This window comes from Ambystoma mexicanum, chromosome 7p (genome assembly GCF_040938575.1).
Source record: "Ambystoma mexicanum isolate Mex_15411 chromosome 7p, UKY_AmexF1_1, whole genome shotgun sequence".
Classification (NCBI taxonomy): Eukaryota; Metazoa; Chordata; class Amphibia; order Caudata; family Ambystomatidae; genus Ambystoma; species Ambystoma mexicanum.
This window is the reverse complement of record NC_090939.1, coordinates 669,341,030-669,366,588: the sequence shown is the minus strand read 5'-3', so window position 1 is coordinate 669,366,588 and position 25,559 is coordinate 669,341,030. Positions and strand designations below refer to the sequence as shown.

General features: G+C 45.2%; 1 protein-coding gene across 8 annotated transcripts in view; it reads right to left on the bottom strand.

The window, feature by feature from the left end:
- Window positions 1-25,559, bottom strand: part of NAXD (NAD(P)HX dehydratase) — a 454,387-nt gene that overhangs the window by 80,705 nt on the left and 348,123 nt on the right. For all 8 annotated transcript variants that reach the window (XM_069636752.1, XM_069636749.1, XM_069636754.1 and 5 more), the window contains one exon: window positions 14,650-14,758. In XM_069636752.1, the coding sequence (XP_069492853.1) occupies window positions 14,650-14,758 (109 nt within the window). The remainder of the gene's footprint in view (window positions 1-14,649; window positions 14,759-25,559) is intronic.

Below are 25,559 nucleotides of genomic sequence, written 5' to 3'. Positions count from 1 at the left end.
AAACAGTAGCCACATACCGGATGTCAAAGAAGCACACTATGCCAAAGCATTTGCAAATGCCTTCCGAATTTGTCATTTGCGAGATGCAGAAAAACGAGCAGTTCAAAAACCAGATCACTCGCCATAAATACATTTTCAGTTTAAAGAAAGGAAATCAGTTCTTGGGCACAATCTTGAAGTACAGGGAGAATCAGACAATTGCCACTAGGTCTTTCATTCGCCAAATGATTAAACTAATTGTGGTGTCGGTCGTGAGGCCTGACACCCTACCACAAACGTTACACAAACTCCTGGTCGTCCTTGTGGGGTGTGTCCAAACTGTTGTATTTGCGCCCTCCCATTTCCCAGATCCCATCTGGTCACATGAACAGTAGCATTCCCTTCCCGTGTGACGCGTGTCACTTGACACTACAACCTCCCCCAAAATAAAATAGTGTCTTACCACATCTCTTCAATCCATCTGTTGGGTCGTAATATGGTTCTGCAGAGTCTCTCTCTCAACCCCAGATCGGTCACGATACCTGGAGCCACGTTGTTCCACTTCTTCCGCGTACATCATCACCCGAGTAATCCAAGCCTCGCTCTTCTTGTTCCTGCCAGGTATCTATCCTGGCAGTGTCAGCAGCAAACTTCCTGAAGTAGATATTCCTCGTAATAGTCTTGTCAGGGTTTTCTGCTGTGACCATCGACCCCTTCCTCCTCATCACTATTAGCGAACGCGGGTCAAACGCGGGCGTGACTTTGTGCAATGAGGGCTGTTGCACCTGGACCTTCTCACCCACTCCTACATCCGCAGGGCATACTCGGCTGCGATGATCTGCATATTCCTTCATCTTCTCTTTTGCCCTCGAGTCCTCCTCTCTTGTGTCCTGTCCACTGTCATCCGATCTTCTATGACTTGGGATGTGTGGTAGTCTTGTGTGTATAGCGCAGCCAATTATCAGTTCCGCTGGGCAAGTCCCTGTGGAACTGTGTGGGTTGTTCCTGTAATTGTGTAGCAGTTAGTATAGGGCCTGTTCCAGCAGTTTGCAAGTGATGTTGGAGACCCTCACGGTGCATTTCAGGTTGGCCATGAAGCCCTATACCGCCCGTTGGCCTATGGCCATAAAAGGGGTTACTTGTCAGTGTACAAACCCCATTTAGGTGACAAAATCCTTGAAGCCATTTCCCCGGGTCCGCGCTTAGAAACCTCTGGGTATTAAGTGCGCTATAAATAACCTATCATATCATATCACTGAAGCGGGGTCCATTATCTGACTTGACTACTTTTGGAATGCCGTAAATGGGAGAAGATGCAGTCTAGTGCAGGAATCACTGCTATGGCAGCTATGGAGTTCAGTATTAGTGTTCATCTAGCACCACCAGTAAGTAAGTGCCAGAGTGCAGTGTGCCAAAGAAGTCAATCGCCACCTCCTCCCATACATGCGCAGGTAATGGAGACATCTGCAGCGGTTCTGGAAACGTGTGGTTGCAGGCTGATGCAAATGTGGCAAGACTGGATAGTGCTAAAGCAGACCATCCATCCCCTGAAACCAAGCCTTCTACCAGAGCAGCCTCTTGGTAGAGGCGATCCCTCTGTGTCCTTCATGGGCTGCATCAATCACCCGCTCATGTAGCAGGGGCATCACCACAATCCTGCTCCCCTTTAGAATGATATGGGAGTGTGCAATAGACAGCTCATCCCACAGTCGAACAATGTCCTCCACAAGCATGCATCTATCGTTGGGCTCCCAGCTGCCACGTGGTTTGCCGCACGCCATCTGCCACTCATAATGCATTCCGATACTAGGACCAATGTCGGGTCCTCCCACAAACATTTGCTGAGCTCGTCCAGTGGGCCCGTAGGTGGGCGGGCGGGCATGGTGCATGACAGTTAATGTATCCTTCAGCACGGCCGCTGAAGCACTCGGCTACGCTGCGGGTGACGAGACAGGAAATCTGCTGGATTGGCCTCCTTAGCAGGTTTTTGTATTATGGTGAACTTGTATTCCTGCAGCCTCAAACTACGACGGGCAATGAGCGGGGCATCTGCGCTGATGGCATGCCATAGATAGGGCTTGGTGGTCAGTGATGATCATGAAACGTTTTCCATGAGTCTGGAAAATAGCTCAGGGACAACGCGCTTGCCTTGGAAGCAAGACAACGCGGAGCAACACAGGTTTGATCCCCGTGTCCGTGCACAGAAACCTCTGGGTATTAAGCACATTATAAATAACCAATTATACTATAATACAGAAACAAATGAAAAGGCATGCACGCCCACACAAAGGTGAGGCTCTCTTTTTCAGCCTGTGAATAGCATTGTTCGGCATCAGATTGACTTTTCTAGCGTATGATACTAGCCTTCTCGGGCATGGTCACTTCCCAAATGTTGCGCAAGAATTGCCTCTAGACCCATGGGGCTGGCGTCCACTGTGAGCTCAGCTGTCAGATTGAGGGCCAAAGTAGGAAGTGCACACAGCCTTTGCAATATCTTTTCTGATGCGGTCGAACGCCTCTTGGCATGGTGCTTCCCATTCAACCTTCTGGTCTTTCTTTGTGAGCATGTGCAATGCAGTGCTGACAGATGCAAACTCAGGGAGGTACCGTGTGCAGTAACTTGCGAGACCCAGAAAAGAGCGTATTTGAGCCACATTTGTCAGACATGGGGGCTCTGTGAGCGCCTTTATTTTGTCATGGTCAGGTTTAATGCCCTTCACAAGAAGTTGTGTCCAAAGAATTTTAACGTTAATTTATTAAAAGTTCATTTGAAGACGCCAATTTAACACTGAATAAGGACAAACGCTCTACAGACCCCCTAGTACTGTGGCATCATGGGCCTCTTGTGACTTGCCGAATATTAGTATGTCATCGCTGTAATTTATACAGTTTGGGATATGGCATATCACCCTCCTTAATTCTTCCTGGAAAAGCTCAGTGGCCGATGAGATCCCGAAATGTAGCATTTTGTAACAGACACATTCCTGGTGATTGGTGAAAGTCGTTATGTAACGGGACTTGTCGTTGATCTCTATCTGGTGATAGTCCTTGTTTAGGTTCAAACGAGAGAAGACTGTTGACCCATTCAGCAAGTACATCATATCTGTGATGCATGGTTTTTGGAGTCGCTCACGTAGAATGGCTTGATTTGGCACCTGCAGGTCAATACACAAACGGATATGGACTTCCAGGCCTTTTTTTGTTACCGGTACCACTGGGGATATCCAGGGTATAGGCACCTGTGGCGGGTTCAATGATGCCATCCTCGATGTAGGCCTGTAACTCTTTCTCCACCTGAGGCTGAATGTTTAGCGGTATGCCCCTGTAGTGCTGTGCCACTGGCCAGACTGAGGGGATTATGTTCAACTTAATCTGACAGCCTTTGAGTTTTTAAATTCCTTTAAATAGGGATGGAAATGCTGCTTCAATCTTTGTTGTCGGAGTAATGTATTTGACAGCCATCATGCGGTACAAGATGTGAATAAGCCCTATTTGTATGGAGGACCGGAAACACAGTATGCACCCAATCGTGGCATCTGCCTCAATTACGTGGATTGTTGATTCAATCTGAATTGTCCTTGTAGTGGCATGCTGTGGTGAATGTCCCTTTACAGGATTACGGTTCTTTGGCTCCATATGCATGTATGTCTATTTGGGGCTTCTTGAGGCGAGACAGTGATTCGAGCTTCTTTAATTCAACCTCTAGAATCACATTTATCATTGCCCCAGAGTCTGAGGAAATTGTGGGCCTCTCCCTTGATAACCAGCGGCAGTGTTGAGCTGTGAGCTGTTGCCGTGGGGTTTCCCATAGCGTAAAGCTATCCTTTTTGCCTCTCCCTGCTCGATTGTGTGTCAGACTCAATAGTCAGTGGCGCTGAGGTGCGCACATGGTGACTTCTCTTTCCTCTCCTGCAGATCTCAGGCAAGCCAGAGTCTCTCGCTCTTGTGCTGCGCCATTCTCTGGACCCATGTTTTCTGTCAGAGCGCTTCTGTCTCACCTCACTGGGACATCGCGATGGGGATCTGTATGATCCGCATTCCTTCCAATGTGCGCCAGATGCTTTTGTTGTTCGGCACATCACCTTGAAGTGGTCGTCTCCCCCACATGCTTAGTATTCCTGCCCCACTGCCGGGCATCCAGCTTTATGTGGAAACTCGTATCCTCAACGGAGGCATTGCTTCTTGCCCTTGCCGACTCATTGTTATGGAGAATTAATGTGCTACTTCCCTTCACCTTAGAGACCCCCAGCAACTTTGCTGGATTTTGAGGACTTGGTTTTTTATTTTTACCTGGATAGAGTGTGAGCCTTTTTTCCCCACTCTTTCAGGTATTTTGATGTATGTTTTACTCTTGTGTTCTTGGATTATGGAGTTTTTAAGGTAACTCCATAGGCATCTTTTCATGTGTGTTACACAGCACCCTCAATGCAGTAACACAGGGATATCTGTTTAGACTTCCCAAAGGTTTAAATACCTTCTCTGGGATAAACTGCTGTTTCCCAGAGAATGTAAGGTTAAATTGACTTTACTAGTCTTTTTTAAATTCCTAGGGACCCAGCACACACTATCTTCCTATAGAGTGCTGGAGGGGTTACCTAGCATCTCCTGTGTCTTAAATACTCATGTAGCAGTCACATTCTATCCTTTTCTATCGATTGGCTGGTGGCAGTGGTTTTACAACAGACTACCATGATTTTTCCCGACCGCGAACACAGATAGCTAAAAATCGCGAGAGCCAAGTTTTTCAAGATGGCGCCTTAAGCCCCTTTGTTTAAACAGGTCCCGGTCGTCTTTTTTCACCATTTCTTTTTGGAAAGGCCCTTCTAGTGTTTATCTCTGAGCGCCAAACTAGGTTTGGTCCCTTTGTTCCTATGCCTTTGGCAGGCTTCAGGACTGAAGACCGCCTCTGGCGTCCGAGTGTCTGTGGTGGTCAGGAAGTGAGGGAGGTGCCCTAAACTCCCTGTGCTTAGTCTTCTAGAAGACCCAAATGCACTCTGGCGTGATTGGCTGGCAAGGACAGCCACCCTGCTGGGTGAGCGACAGCTAGGCTGGAAAGAATGGGAGAAAACAGTTTAAAAGGCGAGTCTCTTGGACTGGAAAGCAGAGTCGACCACTGAAACGAAAACGGACTATGTGTTAGGTCTCCGGAGGCGAATGTGAAGCTATTTCATGAAAGGAAGGGCTGATGACAAGTCAATCTTTATGACGCAGGCTACAGAGGAAGTTAGAATCTTGCTATGTCACAAAGTGTTGTGTAAAGGACACATCAAGTAAATCTTCAGACTGCAGAAGGAATTAGAATATTGCCTATATCACTGTAGAGGAATGGATTTTTAGAGGTGCACGTTTTATCAAGATATGACAGAAGCATCTGATAACTTAAAAGCAGGTCAGGCTCTGGTGAAGCATTGGCATGACCAAAAGGCCAACATGGTTGAGTTTATTGAAGACCAGCAAGTTTTAGTTACGGTTCCTACAAGGCAGAGGGCCTTGCAGGACAAATGGATAGGACCCTTCAAGGTTGTGGGAAAACTTGGAGAGGTCAACTATCTGGTGGACTTAGGCAATCCTAAGGAGGCCTCCAGGGTCTTTCACACCAACAGTCTAAAAGCCTGTGGACCTCATTACGACCCTGGCGGTCCGGGAAATACGGTACCGGTAAGCATGCTAGTACCGTAATTCCCAGACTGCCATACTGAGAGCTGTGCTCGCGGGCGCCTGACAGCCCGCCAGGTCTGACCTGGTGGGCAGAGCGGCACCTGTGAGCACAGCGCGTCTGATGCACTGGCACCATTCTGAATGGTGCTAGTGCATCAGACGTCCCATTCCCATTCAGCGCTATGGGGCCGAATGGGGATGGAGAGTCCCTTATTGCCAGCACCCGCAAATGGGCAATTACTGGGTCTGCCGAACTCGGCATGACCCGGTTCTTGCTCATTCGCGTGTGCAGGTAAAAATGCAACTCCAGCAGCAGCCGTGCCCGTTTTGCCAGCACGGCTACCCCCAGAGTTATAATGAGGCCCTATTTCTCAACACCAGAAGTGAGAGTTTTGCTTCTAGATTCAGCTCAAGAGAAGGAAGCCAGTGAACCTCTACCTGATCTCCTCAGGGGACAACCTTTAGATGAGAAAATAGAAGGAGTTCATCTCTCTTCTAATCCGACACTGGAACAACAAGAGATGTGCGAGTTTCTGTTAAATCAGTTTGCCTCCCTGTTTTCTCCATCACCAGGCTTGACCCCTTGGGGCCAGCATGATATACTCACTGGTGACTGTTTACCTGTTAAAAGCAGAGGTTACAGGATGTCAGATAATGTCAGAACCCACATAAAGGAGAGGTCAAGAAGATGCTTGATCTCTGGGTAATATAACCATCTACCAGTCCATGGTCCAGTCCAGTTGTGCTAGTGCCAAAGGCAGTATCCAAAGAGTTGAGATTATGTGTGGACTATAGAGACTGATGCCCATCCTTTACCTAGGACAGATCTGGTGGACAAACTTGGTTCAGCCAAGTACCTCAGTACCTTTGACCTAAAGTCAGGCTATTGACAAATAGCCCTGACAGACCATGCCAAAGAGAAAACTACATTTTCAACCCCAGCAGGCCTCTACCAACTTAAGGTAATGCCTTTTGGATTAAAGAATGAACGCACCTGCAACATTCCAAAGGATGGTTAATCAAGTTCTGAATGGGATGGAGGACTTCTGCATGGCATACTTGGGACATTGCAGTGCTCAGCCCTACTTGGAAAGGACATGTTGACCACTAAGGATATGTTTTGCAGGCTCTTGAGCAGGCCCATCTGACCATAAAGGCAAGTAAATGTCAAATTGGTCAGAGCAAAGTGGTCTACCTTGGACATGAGGAAGGAGGAGGTGAAATAAGGCCAGTGCCCATCAAAGTATAAGCTGTACAAGAATGGTCCACCCCTACTACTCAAACCCAAGTGAGCCTTCTTAGGTCTCACTGGTTATTATAGGAACTTCATAGAGAACTATGGGTCTATAGCTTCTCCCTTGAATGTAGTCTCCTCACCCACATTTCCTAAAAAGGTCAGGTGGAATGAGGAGTGCAACAAGGCATTTGAAGGACTTAGAAAACCCTTTGTCAAGCTCCAGCCTTGAGAGCTCCCGAGTACAGCCAAGCCTTCATTGTGCAAACAGATGTTTCCAATAGAGGTATAGGTGCAGTTCTGAGTCAGCTGGATGAGAAAGGTAAGGAGCACCCCATCTGCTTCACCAGCAGAAAGCTGAAGGAACCAGAAACAAGGTGTGCAACCATTGAAAGAGAATGTTTTGCTATTGTGTTGTCACTGAATAAGTTTAGACCATACTTGTATGGATCTACTTTTGTGATTCAGACTGACCACCAACCCTTGAGATGGTTAATGCAGATGAAGGGGGAGAATCTTAAATTGTTAAGATGGTCAATCCGCCTACAGGGGTTTGATTTTACCATTGAAAACAGGTCAGGGTGTCATCACCAACATGCTGATGGTCTCTCCAGAATGTTTGACCGAATGGAGTAAGAAGATTCATCCAGGGGTGGATTAAATGCTCCTGTCCCTTAGTCTGGGGGTTAGGGAGAATTCTCAAAAATGTGCCAATTCCCTTCACCTTAGAGACCCCCAGCAACTTTTCTGGATTTTGAGGACTTGATTGTTGTACCTGAAAAGAGTGTGAGCCTTTTTTCCCCACTCTTCCATGTATTTTGATGTAGGTTTTACTGTGTTCTTTGATTATGGTGTTTTTAAGATAACTCCATAGGCATCTTTTCATGTGTATTACACAGCACCCTCAGTCCAGTAACACAGGGATGTCTTTTTAGACTTCCCAGAGGTTTAAATACCTTCTCTGGGATAAACTATTGTTTCCCAGAGAATGTAAGGTTAAATTGAGTTTACTAGTCTTTAAATTTCTAGACCCAGCACACACTATCTTCCTATAGAGTGCTGGAGGGGTTACCTAGTATCCCCTGTGTCTAAAATACTTGCGTAGCAGTCAAATGCTACCCTTTTCCATCGAAATGGCTGGTGGCAATGGTTTTACAACGAACTACCATGATTTTTCCCGATCGCGAACATCGGTAGCTAAAAATCACAAAAGCCAAGTTTTTCAAGATGGCGCCTTAAGCCCCTTTGTTTAAACGGGTCCCGGTCTTCTTTTTTCGCCATTTCTTTTTGGAAAGGTCCTTCTAGTGTTCATCTCTGAGCGCCAAACTAGGTTTGGTCCCTTTGTTCCTATGCCTTTGGCAGGCTTCAGGACTGAAGACCGCCTCTGGCGTCTGAGTGTCTGCGGTGGGCAGGAAGTGAGGGAGGTGCCCTAAACTCCCTGTGCTTAGTCTTCTAGAAGACCCAAATGCACTCTGGCGTGATTGGCTGGCTGACTGGCAAGGATAGCCACCCTGCTGGGTGAGTGACAGCTAGGCTGGAATGAATGGGAGAAAACTGTTTAAAAGGCGAGTCTCTTGGACTGGAAAGCAGAGTCGACGACTGGAACAAAAGAACCAAAGACGAGCTGGAAGAGGACGACTGCTGCAACTCATGGACTGGTGGTTTGCTCTGTGAAGCCCTGCTACAGGTCCGAATTGCCAAACTCACCTCGACAGAGAAGCCCCTTTAAAGACGACTTCTTCCTTTGAGTTGGTGGCACCAATCAACTCGTAAACCACCTGGATACCATTCTCAGAGCTGGTTAAGATTAACCAGGGGGAAGGACACCAGCTTGTGTGCTTGATGAACAGCTACTCGAACTGAAGTGACTCCATTTTGTCTGCGTTTTCCGATGATCCCGTGCAGTCCCCCGACGTCCTCCCTCTTGCCCCCACGACTGAGGCTCAGGAACAGTGAGATCTGCAGGAACTAACTTCTTCAGCTGCATCTTTTGCTTCATACTAAGGTACTGTGCCAACCCGATTGAGAGAACGCTTCTCTTGCGGTGAAAGTTTGTGGAACTTTCCCAACTTGCAGGCCTACTCAGCTTGTGACCCAACATATAATTCTTTTTTGTACAGACTACTTCTGAGAACTTTGGCAAAGACTTTACTGTTTACTTCAAGAACTGCTCTTTCCTATCCAAGACACTAGTCCATTGACTTTGGCATAGGCCTATTGAACTATAACTATTTGCACTATTTGAACACTGGCAGTGTGGATTCGGCGGGCACGCTCTGGGAAGCCTTTAAGCTGGTGTTGCGGGGTGCTGCCATCGCTAAATCAAAGGGCCTGCAGGGTGGGGTCTTGACAGAGTTAGGGGGAGCTGAGGATGAACTGGAAAGGGAACTCAATAGTGGAGGGGGGGATGCGGAGCTAGTACTTAAACTACAGCAGCGTAGGGATGTAACGGTATACCGTTAAAGATACCGTGAACCACTTAATTGAACAATAATGACCGTCACATTGTTTATACCGGTATACCGTTTAGTGTACTTTTCAATCTGATTTGTAAAGGCTGCAGCAAGCAAGTGCTGCGCAGTCTTGGTCTTGCACTGTTGGGTGTGCCGTCTGCCAAGTAGTTTCAGTTGGAGCAGTTTTTAATGCCATTCCATAAACCACATGTGCCTGACACAAAATCAATATGTTAGCAATAGGAAGAATAAATACAGTGCCAAGAAGGAAAAGGGTTTACTTTGGGTTGGCGGCTTTGGGGTTTATATATTTATAATGGATAATGTTTGCTAAACATATGACAATGGGGGATTTCCCTGGTTCTATCATTGAATTTACATATAATAAGTCACAATGCGAAATTCTCTCTGTGGGTATTCCCTGTTGCCATACCAAAGGTTAACATGTCCGTGATTACTGAACACCCTTTGGCCCGCAAGTAAACTAAAGGCTATAACGTAAAGAGTGTGTGTGTGTGTGTATGTGCACAAGTGTATACTACCATCAGCCTCCATTGATCTGTGGCATGCAGGTTATCAAAATGGCAACATGTTCATCTTCACCAGTAGCCAGCGTGGGACCTAAAAGCCTAAATGACCACTTAAGAAAAGCTATTCAGTTTGCTTTGGCAGTTGCAGCAGGGCTCCCAGACCCCCCCCCCCTCCACCTCTCCACACGTGTGTTTGTGTTTGGTGAAAGCAAGGGGTGGCATTTCAGTGGAAAGTATGTTGAAAAGCCCCATTCTGGCCCTGGGTGCCTGGTTTTGTTTGTGTTGATAAATCTGACAATTTTTGACCTTTTAGAAAATATTTAAGATTAGTTAACTCCACCTGCTATACCACGATAACCATGATATACCGTCATTTGGCAAGAAGGTTATCGTACTGTCATAAAACTAATACTGTGACACCCCTACAGCAGCGGTGTGCGGAACTTTGGGAAAGGCTCTGCAACCTTAACTATAAGAAGTATGTTGAGGGCAGCATGCAGGTGGGGATAAAACGGGCCGCCTCTTGGCGTGGCTATACAAGAGTGAAACCCCTAGGCCCCCGATTAGGACGATAACCAGAGAGGATGGAGAGGTAGCGGACACCCAAGAAGGAGTCAATGAGGCATTTTTGGATTATTACAGGGCGCTATATGAGGACAAAGGGGGAGGCAGCCGAGAGGAGATAAGGGAAACTTTAAGAGAGATTGGATTACCTAAGATTAGTGCCGAAGAAAGAGAAGAGCTAGATGCACCGATTACTTTGGAGGAATTGGAGGAGGTGGTGAGGCAGCTGCCCACCAGTAAGACCCTGGGAGCGGACGGACTTCCTAGCGAATTTTATAAAGCATATAGAGAGGAGGTACTCCCACCCCCCCATGCTAGAAATGCTTAATGAATCGTTTGAGGTGGGCCGGTTGCCGGAATCGCTTAGAGAAGCGATTATAATACCGCTCCCTAAGTGTAACGCTCACCTGATTCTCGCAGAGGCGCCGGTCTTGACTGGGCGACTACCGTGTCTTCAAAGGTGATGTGTAGCACCCGGTTGGCTCTTTGGGCTGGACCTCTGTGCACTGTATGCCTGACTTCAAGAGTAAGATGTCTGCAGATAGAAAATATGGGATTAATGAACTGGGGTTATTGGGGTGTCCATATCTCTTTCCTTTTTTGCTCTCCTGTAGACCCCCAAAGGTTAACGCTCTCACCTTAGGTAAGTGAATGCCGAGCTCTCCATCTGCCTCGGGGCAGGGTGCTGTAACCAGTTTCTTCACTGGATCGGTAGCGCAGGCCTCTTGACTTCAGAGGACTGCTGTCCGTTGTTTACTGCACGAACGGTAAGTTTCGAGTAATTCTATTGTCTTTAAAGTCTTTAGTAATGAGGTCTCTTGTTTTGCAGGTTCCGGCGATGGCGGATGACGGGCTCAAGTGAGTTGAAGATGGAGTCCGTGTGATGAATAGAAGCGCCTGGAAGCACGTAAGTAAGCGCTTGTTGCCTGCTTCACGATGCGCTCCAACTGTCTTTTATTTTGCAGGTACGAGTTCGGAGCGGCTGCAGGGTGCCGGAATACCCACTGGGTTAGATGTGGAAAGGAGTAATGGCACGTGAGTATTAAAGTTCCCCAATGTCTTTAAACACACCTTGTTTTGTCTTTCAGATGCAGGATGCAGCGCCGAAGGCCTCCGGAGCGTGCGAAGAGTTGGTAAGCTTTTGTCTTTCAGATGCCGGAATGCAGTGTGAAGACCTCCGGAGCGCACGAAGAGTAGGTAAGCCTTTGTCTTTCAGATGCCGGAATGCTAACCTGTTCTTTCTTGTCTTTATAGGTGTTGCTGAAGACTGGATTCAGGATGGTAAGCCTTTTTCCTTAGGCCCAGGATCCGATGCAGAAGACACGATGAGCGTTCTGCTGCAGAGGATGCAGAATAACGCAAAGCAAGATTCATTCACCGGGTGTGGTTTAAATAGCCTCCTGTAGTGCTTAGATGTCTCCTTCCACAGCCACGCCTAGGTAAGAAAAGAGTTCCTGCTTTCCAGAAGAGTTCCAGTGTTCTGAATCTAGGGAGTGGCTCCTGCCCCACCCAACAGGAAAGGTAGTTCCAAACAGAAGAGGATCAGAGGCTCAGCTGGCAGGCAAGTAAGCAGCATGGTCTGCTGCAGGTAAGTCCACCCAAGCATTATGAGCCCGGCGCTTCCAGCGCTGGGACTGGGCATATTTATGAGCCTGGTGCCACTGGCGCCAGGACTGGGTCCAAAAGGTCCCAATTGGGACTGGTTGGCCCTCGGAACCTGGGTTATGGATCTGCTTCCAAGGGAGTTGGGAAAACCCTGACCTTTTGGAAGCAGAGATCATGACACTAAGCCCAACAAACCAGGGCATAGCTGCGGCTCCTACAGGCCCTTGTCAATGCTGAACCAGGACAGCAAGATATTGACGGCGGTCCTGGCTAATAGATTGCGGAGAGTTATAAGTAAAATGATACATCCGGACCGAACAGGTTATGTCCCCCACAGGAATATAACCCACAACCATAGGCGACTCCACCAGGTGGTTGAATGGGGGAGCAAGAGCGAGGGTGAAATGGCGGTTGTGTCCTTAGATGCAGTCAAAGCTTTCGATTCAGTCAGGTGGTCGCGGTTGCTTGGGGCCCTGAGGGAATACAGGATGGGGCCGGGCTACATTAGGTGGGCGAAGTTGCTATACAGTGAGCCGCTAGCTAGGGTACGTACAGGAGCGGTGATATCCGAGAGGTGGCAACTTAGCAGAGGCACCAGACAAGGGTGCCCCTGGTCCCCGATGTTATATATTCTGGCCCTGGAGCCCTTGGCAGTGTACCTTCGGCAACAATATGACATGATAGGCATCGAGGTAGGGGGAGAGAAACACCTAATATCCCTGTATGCTGACGATTTGCTATTATACTTGAAATATCCGGAGGAAAATCTTCAATATATTCTGGAGGTAATGGAAAGGTATGCGGAACTGTCTGGCATAGCGGTGAACCCCCAAAAATCGAGCATATTCCCATTGGGTAGCTACAGAGGAACCCCTCCGGAGCGGGTGCCAGTGTTGCCGATACCATGGACGGTTGGTTCCTTCCGCTACCTCGGAATAGATGTGTATCACACGGTAGAGGAAGAACATCTGCATAACACCGAGGTGGCTGTGAGAAAAATCCATATAAGCATGAAGTTTTGGGAGAAGTTGCCGTTGGCGATGATGGGACGGGGGCGATGCTTAAAATGGTGGTCCTGCCTAGGCTCTTACATTTTTTCAGTAACATTCCGTATATGATACCCAAGAAGTTTTTTGCCAAGCTGAATAGTATGTGCAGAGACTTCCTATGGCATGGCACCCGGAATAGAGTGGCGCTATGGAAGTTGCAGAATTTCTATGAGAGGGGGGGGGGGTATTAAGCTGCCTAATTTTGAGGCCTATTATGTAGCTGGTCAGTTGCAATATGTGGTCAAATGGCTCTCTAATGAGGTAACTCCCGAATTTAGGCTGTTTGGACAGGACTGCACTCTGTTTTACCTGAAGGAAATTATTTGGTTGCCTAGTTCAGAAATGAAGGAGCGCCCGGGAATGATGTTGCTGGGGTGGAAGATGTGGCGTAGAGTATGTCGAATGATTGCAACGTACCTCTGTGGTCTCCTTTGCGAACTCTAAATAAAAAAAAAAATTGTAATGCAAGCTCCTAGGCTGTGGCCAGCACCATGTGGCTCTTTACTTCTGGAGTGACTGGCTTTCTTGTTCAGGCTCCTGAATTTTTTTTCTTTTAAATAAGAAAAATAAGAACAGCAGTGCCACAAGTCTAACACTTTCAGCACTGACCCTAAATAATAAAGAATAGGAATACCAAATAATGCGTCTTTCTGGAATTCATCCTTCTGAGGTCGATAAATGAGTACCAACACAGGTTGGGCAATATTGGGTGTATATTTTTTCTATATATAGCGCTTAAGCGTAAGTGCTATATAATAACACATCTTTATCATTTGGTCATGGACGTCTGCTTTCTTTCACAGTAATTTGGTAATGTCATGGGCTTACACACACTGATCTTAACGATACATATGGCGATCCATTCTTGTATGAAATGTACATCAGATTATAGTGATATCGTAACCATATTTTTCGTAGTGTACAATGCTATGTGATGCCACTTCCTGTTTTGTCAACGGGTGAAAGGTCGTTTTACATCACTTCCTGTGATGTCATTAGGGGGTCAAGGGTCATGTGATGTCACTTCCGCTACCCCTGGAATTTTGGTGAAATGACGTTCCTGGCGCATAGGTCTGCCTGCGCTGGGTCGCGGAGCCTGTCCCCAGTCACATTCACTGGCAGCAATCAGTATGGGGACATTAGGGCCCAGTCCCTCGTTGCCAGTTGTGGTGTCGGTCATGAGGCCCGACACCCTACCACAAACTGGACACACCCCACAAGGATTACTACGACACCAGGAGTTTGTGCAACAACTGTTTTATTTGCCCCATACCATTCCCCAGATCCCCTCTGGTCACATAACCAGTAGTGTTCCCCGCCCTTCACGTGTGTCACGCGACACGACAACAATGTGATGGGGAAAATTGCACAGATTCAATGCATGCATTTGCTTAGATACAATTCAGATCTCGAAAAAGTGGATTTTTTCCTACTGAATCAAAGTAAAATAACTGATCCTTAACACTGATGTAAGATTATGAAAAATGTTACATCACGGCTAGGGTTTATAATGGTCCTGTCAAACAATCCTTTGTGCTGCCACACAACAGTTTACAAGGCATAGCTGATCCCGTTACCTTGGCGTTTTGCAGTGTTTTATCATCTCGACCCAGGCCAGGGCCTATCACAACTGTATGAAGGCTTGGTAACCATTTCTCTACCTCTTGAACGGCATTGGGCAAGTCACTGAATATGAAAAGAAAGCACACCTTTTACAATCTGGACTTGTAATTCACTTGCAGCAATTCATTTTCACACACAAATAAATAAATACAAAATAAATAAATACAAAATAAAACAGCTTTACTTACCAGTAATTTTCATCACTCGGTCTGCTCTTACGCATGCACCCGCATTCCGAAGACCAGCTTTAAGGTTGTCCACTAAAAGCAAGCATTTGCAAAGCCAATTGGTTTTGACTGTTATCAAGAACAGCTTCAAATGCTCCAGTCATGAGTAAATTACAGCAGAAAAATGTACACTAGTAAAGTGATAACCAATAAAGTACTTGACACAAAACCGGCCCACCAAGCAAAAAAGCACAGCAAAAAAATGTTCTGTCAAACCATCTGGGACTCTTTCCATGTAATCGACAGTAGAAGCAACCATTATCAAACTAAGGGACACAGAAAACGCTGACCTTTCAGCAAAGCACAATGACAAACATACAAAATGGGTAAATAATGATGTCACTAAGCCACGTATGCATTCACACATTTACCATCTATGTAGAGACACATTTAGCAGAATCCTCCGGGGTGGCACGCTGCCTAGTTTGTTGGTCCGAGGATAAATTAGGCTGCAATACCCCACCTTATTACCAGTCTGGTTCAGGATAGATGGGCTGTGTAGGGGTTAACAGTATCGTGTTGACTTTCCAACATGATTTCCTCAGAAGACATTTTTTGCCAAAAATAATTACTATGAAAAATGTAATAGAAATATATAAGGGAGGGGGGCGTTTTTTTTTTTTTTAAAAAACAATGATTTTTTTGTCATAATGTTGCTAAAAATTACTTAGAAAAAAAAATCATGCCAGCAAAGTGAAATAGAACCGTGTTTGACTATTGACTATGGTGCTCTTTCCCAGATATGTTGTAAAAAATTGCAATGGCTTGGCCGTTCACAAATAAATTGTTATGGTATATTTTGCATGGTATATTAATCTGATGCCGTTGTGACAAGGTATGTTAAAAAACTGCAAGCATGTGTTTTGCCACGCCACTTCTTCAGGGAAAATAAAGAGTATGCACTAGGAGATTATTAGTGAAGCGTGCAATACACAGGTAGAGGATGGAAGAAAAGAAGGTAGCAGGAAAAGGAGAAAGACAGTAAAGTCAATTGACAAGTATCGTTCATCATTATTTAAATAATTAAAATAATCATGGGTGTACATAGAGACTAGCACTGACCACATGTAACATATAGATTGGGCCCCGAAATCAGCAGAGGCTAATTCCGGTCCGAAAGTAAGCACAGAGCCACATTGTATCCCTATCCTACACAGTAGACAACAGAACTGAAATTGTAATTTCAGTCTACATTCAATGAGGTGTTGGTGAGAGACGGATTCACACAGATTATTCAGCAGTGAGATAATGGGGCCTTGCATTTACTTTCTGATAAGATTAAATACTCCGCTGAACAATGTCAGACTCAGTCATCATCTGTTTTGCTACTTTATAAAAGTTACAGCAGAGGGGCAGTTTCATTCTAAAATGGCTCCCCATAGGATAACATTTGAGGACTTATTTACATGTTGTCTAATGCTGTTTTTCAACATCGCACCCATGATAATTCTACTTTGATCAATATTTCCAACTGCAGACACATGTTTCGGTTTCGTTGGATCATCAGTCCGGTGCAGCCTCTTTCTAGGGGTCCACGCCTGGGTTACCCTTACTAATTTAGGGTGCAACCACTAGCACCTGAACTTTTGCCAAAAGTGTCAAAAACCCTTAGTTGGAAAAAACAAGGTCGATTACTTGTCCTATGGGATTGTGCCCATCCAGGTAGGTCTCCAATTAGGTTTTAGCTTTTTGTGCGAGGAAATCAGTGGCAGTGACTTGCAGGTGCCTCAGCAATTCTATGGGGCTTGGTCATTAAAAGTTTGCAGGTCTGGGATTAACGTGCCAGTAATTCCGTTTAGCGGCACGTTTCTGGACCGACAAACTAGGTTTGCCGCTGAGGGTTACCGGATTTACCTCCAGCAAACAGCTGGAGGTAAATTAAGCACCCACCAGCAAAAAATTGTCAGTATTACCGTCAGTGGTATTACCGGCAATCCCCCTCATGGAGTCCTATGGAACTCCATGGAATGGGATTTACTGGTAGTCCCGCTGCCTGTAATTTGCCAGTAATTCCTGTGTATCAGGCAGTGGGAACGGAAATACCGTTTGAATGTATCCCACTGGAATTACCGGCGGGATACCGGCAAACTCCTAATGAACCCCTATGTCTCAAAGTTCTTAAGCCAAGAGGATGGCAAAATTAAGACACATATGATGATGGTGGACAATATCATTTTCAACTGCTTCTGGACTGGTCCAAAAGCCACAAACCAATGGACCGTTCTGCAGAGACCCATCTTAGTCAGAATAACCTGCATCCGTCTTTGCCATATACAATGCATGAAGAACAGTTCCTATGGGAGAGGAGGATGTAGGAAAGACAAAATGCAGAAAAACATCCTGACCTTCTCATTAAATGTATCACAAGACTCAATGCGCGCTGTAGAACCTATGAAGTTTTGTCTCTATCTCAATACTGTCCACATCACTAAGCTCCTGGCTAATGCGAGCCTCACTGTAAGCCTATATATGGAACTCTCGCTTACCCTCGCACTGTGTCCACTGCCTCGTGCAATTCCTCAGGCCTGCTGAGCAACTTTTTTGTAAGTACTTAACTGTGTGTATAGACAACTATGCTACAGATTCTGCATTGCTCACTGTAGCATATATTAGATTGCTTATCTACCACATTTCACTGCTAAGATTTGTCCTGTTTAGAATACTCTCTCATAGACTACTCTTGCCGTCCTTTCTAGCTCTTCCCTGAAGGAGCATCATGATACTAGACTAGGTTTAATTAGGTTATTATAACACCTTGAATGAGCAAATGGGACCAGCCCTCTATTCACTGTTCAATGCTTCATTGTCCCAAACTCTCAACCCTATGTAATATGTCTTTTCTGGCACCAGCTGTCAGCTGACATGTGTCTCTTTCTGCGTTGAACGAGGCCAGTGCACCTTTCTGAATTCACCTGCCATGCTCAGCCCACCCATCATTGTGCCCTATGGGACTAGTACACTACTACATACTCACTCATTATAGCCTATCCGTGCAACTGTTAATAGCCTATGCTGAAACCGACTGCAGCTCACTAATTGCCTAAGCGAGGCTATGCCCACTGCTAAATTGTGATTGTGCATCCTGCCCATCTGCCTTGCCTACTATCTTGCCTAATATGGACTATGCCCATTGCCCAATTGTGATTGTGCCTCCTGCCCATCTGCCTTGCCTACTATCTTGCCTAATGTGGACTATGCCCATTGCCAAATTGTGATTGTGCCTCCTGCCCATCTGCCTTGCCTACTATCTTGCCTAATGTTGACTATGCCCATTGCCAAATTGTGCTAGCGCCTCCTGTCCAACTACCCTAGTGCGGCCAACCTTTCTGATTGTGCCTACTGCCAAACTGTGCCTGCGTTTGTGCCCCCCTATCAAAGTATTCCTAAAAATGTACTTTCCTAGGAGGACACTGACTCGCCTTATTCTTGCATTAGCCACCACTTTGATAGCAAATATTTTGGTAAACTACTCTTACAATAGCCTCCCTAATATTACACAAGTATTACCTTCATCCTGTACAAGTAAAGAAAAATTCACTAATCCAACCATGCAATAACTATTGATAACATACTACTCTAGAAGACTCCGAGCAAGACTCTCTAAATTGTATGAACCTCTAGCTAGAACGTTAGTACCTGGTAATAACAGATCCACTACACCTGCCCATGACACCCACACTCACAAATCCAAAGACAACCCTTTACAAACCACACAGAATTTGTCATCCATAGGCCCGCCCTGCCATACTCTCAAAGGAGCATTAATAAATGCGAGATCTTTGGTCGCCCATGCCATTGAGATAGCAGAGATCATACAGCTAGAACAACTGGACTTATTAGCAGTCACTGAATCTTGGTTGCACACTGCTGCAGGTCCAGGGCTTTCACTAGCTATCCCCGAAAGGATATACTATCCTAAGATCAAATAGAGTTGATACACGAGGAAGGGGTATCGCACTCATTGTAAAAGACAATTTATACATTAGACTCACACCCCACCTGGACACTAAATCTTGTGTGAACCTATCGGCCAAACTCAATTTACATAGTTCCCAAACTCTCACAATTCATCTGATATACAGACCACCAAACCATATTGGAACATTCGAAGATGACTTATCTAACATAATTTCCAATAATCTAAAAAACTCTTCTCAAGTCATACTACTAGGAGACCTAAACATAGGATATAACGACCCCAAAGATGCACATGCATCCAATGTGGCAAATATCCTCTCAGAACAAGGTTTCACCCAAAAAGTTCTTGGCCCCTCACACTCAAAAGGAAGAACCTTTGACTGGATAGCAGATCATAACTAACGTCACTATTTCCTCCATCTCTCCAGTGATATGGTCGGATCACCACCTTATAACTTTCACCCTCGACACTGGTAAACCCATCGCCCTGCCTGTTTCACAAGCTCCTCCCGTCCCCACTCGCAATAAAAAAAAAAACATCACTTGCGACAAACTACTCCCTCTCATTATACCTACTCTCAATGCCATCCCAGAAAATTCAGGACCAGATGCATTGGTTAAAGAATATAACTACATTATGACCACATCCCTAGATACAATAGCGCCACTTAGACAAAGTAAACCTAAGGCTCACCTCAACTCTTGGTATACACCTTACCTAAAAACCCTACGTACCAAAAAAAGATCATGCCAGACATTGTGGAAATCACATCCTTCTGAAGAAAATAAGATTAAATTTGAGTGCCATCTCTGCCCTATACAAAAAAAAATTCTCTTAGCCAAACGCGAATCTTACAATACAAGAATAGCCCAAGCTAACTTTAGCACGAAGGAACTCTTTGTTATCCTTAAAGAACTAGAAGCACCCATCCCTGTACCTGACAACTGTATCAAGGATAAACTCTGGTGTTCGAATATTCAACATGCACTGGCCAACACAGTTGCAACCCTACAAACAAAAATTTAAAAATAAAAAAGCCTTGACTAACTACCAACACATCCAACAGCACCACGTCAACTACCCCCACTACTACAGACACTGTGCCTTGGTTCAAATTCACTAAAGTCACCATTCTCGAAACAGAGAAGACTATACTCTCACTTAAACCTTCCAATTGTCATGGTGACCAATGCCCTAACCAACTTATAAAGGACGCAGCCAGAGATCTGTCACCCTTCATCACTAAACTGATCAACGCTTCATTTACTACCAACTCCATCCCTACCAATCTTAAGGAATCCTGGGTGCTCCCCCTACTAAAAAAGTAGACTCTAGACCGCCTAATCCCCACTAACTACCGACCTATCACCACTGTACCCTTCCTTCTGAAAATCATAGATAAGATGGCACATTTACAAATCCAAAAACATTTGGAATCCAATCACCTGCTAGGGTCAAGACAATCAGGCTTCCGGCCTCAGCACGGGACAGAAACTGCGCTAATTGACTTGAAGGCCCAGATAGATGACCCCAAGGATAAGGGTGACGTTTCCCTCCTCCTACTACTGGACCCATCGGCCGCCTCTGGTCAACCACCAGGTCTTGTGCGCCCACCTGGATTCGGCAGCACACTTTCCCACAGATGCCATCGCATGGATACAATCCTTTCTCAGTGATCGTACCATGAGAGTTTTCTCTCCCATGGCATCGGCTGACCCTATCCCCATTACGTGTGGTGCTCCCCAGGGTTCATGTGTCTCGCCTACCTTATACAACATTTTCACCAAGCCCCTCTACGATGATCTGGATCATCTGGGTATCACCTACACTAATTATGCAGATGATACGCAGATCCTCCTACCGATTACTGGTGATTATGAAAAGGATTTGGCTTTGGTGAATAAGGTTTACCTCATCATCCAGGCATGGATGGCCTCCCATGCACTATGCCTGAATGATGACAAAACAGAGATCATCATCCTGGGTACCCCATCTTCTCTCAAAAAACTAAGCCCTAAATATCGACAATAACATCATTACAGTCGCCAAGGAAGTAAAAACCCTGGGGTTTTTCTTGGACTCTACCCTCTCCTTCAACAAACAGGTAAATACACTGGCCTCGACCACAGCTTACACCTGCAAATTGATTAGAGCGGGCAAAGCCTTCCTCTCCAATAACAGTTGTATTACCCTTGCTAGAGCTCTTATACTATCAAGACTCGACTATTTCAATGCCATGTACATTGGGGCGAGTAGACAAACTACCAAAATAATCCAACTTCAGCAAAATAATGCTCTCAGAGCTGCACTCGGAATTGCAAGGAGAGCACATATATCTGACACTAGAAGAGCTAACAACTGGCTGTCCACAATTGACAAAATAAAACTTAGTCGCCTCTCTTACACATAAATGTGTAACTAAAGTAGCCCCCTGCTACCGTGTGAACAGAATCGTCACTAAACCTGAGACAAGATTAACCAGACTCCCCAATACAAATTGTCTCCTGACCCCCAGATTCAAACTAGCCAGAGTGGGAGGAAGCAGCTTCCAGGTCAAGGCTACCCAGCTGTGGAATTCACTTCCTGCCACCCGCAGACTAGAACCATCATACACAAAATTTCGATACAACCTTATAAAGTTGCTCAGAGACTGACGGTTAAGTGAGCCTCTGGCACCTTTCTAAATCTTCTTAGCCTTCACCTGCAATAGCCATTCTCTTATTCTGGACACCCCTTGATAAACTTACTGCTAAATTTATTATTGTATATATGCTCCTCGGTGTAATTATTTTGTAAAATAGCTTATTGTAAATATGTTTTCTGACATTATATAACTACACTGTAACTGTAAATGTTTTCCTATGTACAACTAAGCTGTGAGTAACCTTATGCAATGCGCCCAAATACCCTCGGGCTTGGTGCGCAATACAAGTAATAAACTAAACTGTTAATTAGGAAAATAAAAATATACAGAAAAAAAAGCATGTTTAGATGTGCAAGTCCTATCAAGATACGAGAAGACTATGTATTATAGGCAACACAAGGAAGCATTTTACGATGAACCATGGGGAAGTTTCACTGAGCTTTATGGGTGATCTTAGAAAGCTTTCAATACTAATGGGTGTGTTGGGGTGGGAGTGGGATTGTGTGTTATGTATTTGTCTTGTGGTGTTTTAATGGTTTGTGTGTGTCAGATCATTGCTCATGGTGATGTCTTCGGTTAGGTCTGGGTCATTATGTAGACTGTATGGCTACTGTTCAATGTTTGCTTTGATTCCGTTTTAAACTTTGGTGTTGTTTATAGTCCAATGGCCTAAGCTGTAATTACTGTTGCATTTGATGTTTTTTGTTAAAAATAAGAAATAAAGAGATTAAAAAAGAAAAAAGGAAAAAAGCATGTTCACTTCATAGGTTTGCTCGCATCCACAAATTGCAGTACAGGAGGAAAGGAAAGAACCTTCGCCCTAAAAACAAGCACATACGCAACTAGAAAAACAGATCGGATCTGAAAGGGCACTGCATCATGAGATTCAAAGGGATATGACTGGAGATTCCAAAGTGCTAGAGTTAAATTTAAATTCTGACAACTCTTTAATTTAACTATGGGTCCAGCTAGGGAATACATCTGCAGCAGATGGGAGCCAAGAGGCTGCAGGGGCAATACACCACCACAGGGACCAGCACAGATTTTAAGAGCTGCATTCTAAAAGTCAACACCTCATCAAATCCATTCCTATTGAACTACAGAATCAAAAGTAGGTCACAGCTAATGGGGCTGTTTTAACAGGAAAAACACCTAGAGCCAAATCAAACTACGATTTCAGAATAAACCCTCTAGGAACCTTGCAGGGCCAATGGCAGTTTATGGAACAATCCAAATTCCGAGGTCCTATCCTCATTTTCCAGGCTGTCAGCCAGTGTTAGCCGAGAGAATCGAAATTAAGTGGATAGGGGACTCTGTGGTTGGCAAGTGTAAAGTGCAATCTGCCTAAAAAGCAGGAAATGCTGGACCCGGAGCAAAAACTGGAACCAGTGCCGGTTATTCGCCAGTCTTCATCAAGACTTGAGTGGCCCAATGGAACACAGGAAATCTTTGACGGAGCACCTGCTGTATGAACAGAGCATCTAAATCCCATACCTTTACAAATGTTATGCCAGGTTCAAAGTTTCAGCGTCTCACATTGTGAAAAAATAAAAAGCGGCCCAATCAGGAGGTTTCTCAGAACTACAGCACTTTATTAAAAAAGTCACAAGACTAAAGGAAAGACCCTACTACAATATAGTTTACCCATGGAAAGCATACCATACTGTGAGAGAAAAGACTACATTCCTCTTACCATGAGCCAATCCAAAACACTCATGAAGTGATATTATTTGGAATTGTTATGACCGATTTAATTTGTTTCAGGGTTTATACTGTGCAGACGGCGCAAACCAAATTGCTTACAGATGCAACAACAGGCAGATCCGATGCCATTGGAGGAAATGTAACAGTGAGTGAATAGAAGAAATCTGTTTTGAGGGATCTGCAAATCTTTTAGCATGTAGAGCATCGTACAGTAAAGGGGCCTTTGCCAAAAAGCACCCATCGCCTCCGATTTTATGCCTGCTAGTGGGACTGTCAAGCAGGAAGTGACCAGAGGAGTGAAGCGATCTTCTAGGAAAATAGGGTCACAATTTAGCAGGAACAAAGGAGGAGTCAGTCCCTTTGGCAACATGAAAGCAAGGCAGCAGACATTAAAGACCACACAACAGCCACCAGGGTGCCAGCGCAGGGACCGATATCGATGGGTAAGAAAATCTCTCCTTTTCACTACCACGTTGAGCACACTTGAGATGTTGAATTCGGTAGGGCTCCAAGACTATGTAAATTGCATTTGGATAATCCAGCCTACAATTAATGAGATCACACATCATTCTGCTAGACGTTAGGATGGCTACATGTGTAACTTCTGCCATTTGGGCGTCTCTTCAATGCTAGGTCTAGTAAAGGAGACAGGAAGGAGTGAGTGAGAAGAAAGGGAGAGGCAAATTATGAAAGCATGACATTTTGGTGCATGCAGAGTGGATGCACCAGTTTTCTAGCTGCTCATAAGATTGTTAATTAATTGTTTTAGGGGATGAGTGGTACATATTGCCAGATGCGAGCCCCAGGTGTGGTGTTCTCTCGCTCGTGTCAGTGTAGAAGAGTAGAGAGTGGGCTGTTTTGTGGTGGTTGGGGGATAGATTGGCTGGTGTTAGAGGCTGGAAGGGACGTATGGGCTGTAGGCCTGCTGCATGGGGGTGCAGGGCTTGGTCGTTGATTAAGGTTGAAAGTAGAAGCTATGGGATTAGTGAGGCAGTAGGGGAGGAAAGGAGTCTATGGATGTGGCTACTGGCAAGGCCGAAATGCACTGTTTGGCAGTATTTCCTTTGGCAACAGTCTGAATGAGGAGTGTTTTTGTGAACTCAATGTGCTGTTGTGGTGTTGCTCGTCCCTTCCCATTGTATGTGACATTTGGGCATGCCTGAACTTCGTGAGATAGTTCAGGTAACAGATTCACATTTGCTGCATTTTACTTCATGAGGTCTAGCGCAGAGACAGGTTTTAGGTATTTACAGATGGTAGAATAGTGACCGGGACTGCAAATGATACCCGTTGTTATTTCATGTCAAACAGGCAGCCTCCTTTTTGTTGTTCTTAGTGGTGTTGTCCATTATAACCAGACTGAATTGCATGTAATAACTATAGAACCAGGAAAGAAGCCTGCAGTTGCTGCAAATTGGAAGAGAATAATGCCACTACTCTGGACCCTACAACTTGATTCTTAAGAGCCCTAGGATAACCCATCCCCTCATTCCCAATACATGCCCCCCACACTGATGACTGGCCTCAATTGTCACTACCTGGGGGGAAAAAAAAAAAGATAGGATGACCACTTTACCACATGGAATAAACAAATGGGCTATTGAGAAACTGGTGCCCCTCTTACTGAGGGCCTACTTGATGTTCCACTATTTAGACGCTCTCGGCATTGGTGGGCGAGCTTTCTCTGTTGCCTCGGCTCGACTATGGAACAGCCTCGCGCTGACCCTGAAAAATTCTTCAAATCATTTTATTTTTAGAAAGACATTGAAAACGTTTCTGTTCTAAGATCTTGATTGCAGTCAAGGCTAGTCTCTCTCCTTTAGCGCCATGATGCCCTTGGGCGAACGAGCGCTTAATAAATATTCATAACATAACTGAGGAGGTATTTGAGATGGACCAGACTCACTCATTACGAAATTTTTGAAAAGAAGAGCACAGCACTGAATGTTTTTAAGTCCTGGCATTTAAACCAAAGATTCTCGGTAATTGACTGAAAAAGGCCAAGAAGCAGATGACTGGATTAATCAAAGTGTTATACTAAACCATTGTTTAATGTCCAGGGGGCTATCTCAGCAATTGATCTGATCTCAACACAGGGACGACTGGTAAGCCCACTCACCAACGCAGAGGTAGTCTTTTATTGTGGTAACAATATTCCAACATGTTTTGGGACCAGTGGTTGAGGCTTGCTGCTGAACTGTAAGATGATAGTGTTTCTCCCAAACCCAGAGACACAGGATTATGGTTTCATAATTGTGCAAAAACAGTGACCACCAATCGTGAAAAGAAACCAGGGGATTCAAAAAATTCTTGGTGTTCCATGGTCTGCAGCCAATTTTGCAGCTCGTTTAGAGCTGCGTCTTCACTTTC